The 1,798-nt window shown below is 41.0% G+C and overlaps 1 protein-coding gene across 1 annotated transcript in view; it reads left to right on the forward strand.

The window, feature by feature from the left end:
* The window catches only part of LOC106876787 (zinc finger protein 236), a 67,513-nt gene that overhangs the window by 12,243 nt on the left and 53,472 nt on the right, over window positions 1-1,798 (forward strand). The window contains exon 3 of the mRNA XM_052967663.1: window positions 253-555. Within this exon, the coding sequence (XP_052823623.1) occupies window positions 253-555 (303 nt within the window). The remainder of the gene's footprint in view (window positions 1-252; window positions 556-1,798) is intronic.

Below are 1,798 nucleotides of genomic sequence, written 5' to 3' on the forward strand. Positions count from 1 at the left end.
GTAGAAGGTCTGTCGCACAACTGCCTAACAAAGTGAAACTCACTCTTTAAGTACCAGTTTTACTACGCATGCACACTCGAGGGGCTTCCGGTGGTGAAGTCCCCTGCGCATGCGCAGAATAATACTTCCTCAATGGCGGCTATAATTTCGCGCCACTACAATTATATAGAGATTTGACTGAGTTTTTTTTTTTTCCCCCCCTTTTCATTTCCCTTATTTTTGATCTCTCTCTCTTTTTTTCTTCTATTCCAGGGCCCCTATCAATGTAAAAGCTGTGATAAAAACTTTCCCAAATGGAATCAGTTACAGCGTCATAGCAAGACGCATAAAGAAGACAAGCCATACCGTTGCACACACTGTACCGATTCCTTTAATGTTGAAGACAATTTAAAGCTTCACATGGCCACACATCCACAGAATGATGACCGGCAGCCAACATGTCCTGAATGTGGGATAACATTTACTCGGCTTGCCAGCTTCAAAGCTCATATCATGCTACATGTAAAAGAAGAAAGCCTCATGTGTACAGAATGTGGGGATGAGTTCAGTCTTCAGGTGAACTATTACTATCATGATTCTTTTTTTTATTATTGTTGTTGTTAAGGTGGTGAGTTGGTACAATCGTTAGCAGATTGAGTAAAATGCTTAGTGGCATTTCATCCATCTTTATGGCCTGAGTTCAGATTCTACCAAAGTTGACTTTACCTTCCATCCTTTCGAGGTCGATGAAATAAGTACCAGCTGAGCACTGGGGTCGATGTAATTGACCTACTCTTACCCTGAAATTGCTGGCTTTGTGCTAAAATTTGAAACCATTATTGCTGTTGTTTGTTTTTGTTTGTTGTTATTGGCATGACAGTGCAATGTTGGGGCATTACCTGTTTGAGACAAGCTTTTCAGGCATGGAAACACCAACAGATGAATGTGTTTGAGATGCATGCTAGCATGGAAAGCGGACGTTAAACGACGATGATGCATCCAGAGGCACAGAACCATACTGCATGTAGTTGTTCAGTGTCCATGCATTAGTAACTTGTGGTCAGCAGCTGTTGTCTCATGTAAGATGAATCCAGCTTTCTGCTGAGTGTATAGTGAAAATCGACTCATCACCTTCCTTTGGCAGGAAAGGATGGGGGTTGATATTTCTCTGATTGGTGATTATGGCACTTCCCTCAAAACTAGTGGGTTTGTGTCATAAGAATACTTGTAATCCTTTCTACTATAGGCACAAAGTCTGACATTTTTTGGGAAGGGGCTTGACCTCAGGAGAATTTGAACTCAGAATGCAAATATCTCCTCCCTTCAAGTTTCAGGCCTTTTGCTTATAGTAGAAAGGATTATTATTATTATTATTATTATTATTATTATTATTATTATTATTATTATTATTATTATTATTATTATTGTAATATGGTGGTGAGCTGGCAGAATTGGTATAATGTGTTGGAAAAAATGCCTTGTATTTGTTCCAACTCTCTACATTCTGAGTTCAAATTTCATCAAGTTTAACTTTGCCTTTCATCTCTCTGGGTTGATAAAATTAAGTACAAGTCAAGTGCAGGAGTGGTGGTGTGGGTGTCAATGGTATTGACTAACTGCTTCCCCTCAAATTTGCTGGCCTTGTGCTCAAATCAGAACAATCTACTTCTTCTCCTCCCTTTCCTCCTCTCCTGTTCTCACCCTCCTCCTACCCCTTCTCACCCCACCTCCCCTTCCCCTCCTCCCTCCTCCCCTCACCTTTTCACTCTCATCCCTCCCCTTCTCACAACTCCCCTTCTCACACCTCCTCTCCTTCTCA

This window comes from Octopus bimaculoides, chromosome 4, assembly GCF_001194135.2.
Source record: "Octopus bimaculoides isolate UCB-OBI-ISO-001 chromosome 4, ASM119413v2, whole genome shotgun sequence".
Classification (NCBI taxonomy): Eukaryota; Metazoa; Mollusca; class Cephalopoda; order Octopoda; family Octopodidae; genus Octopus; species Octopus bimaculoides.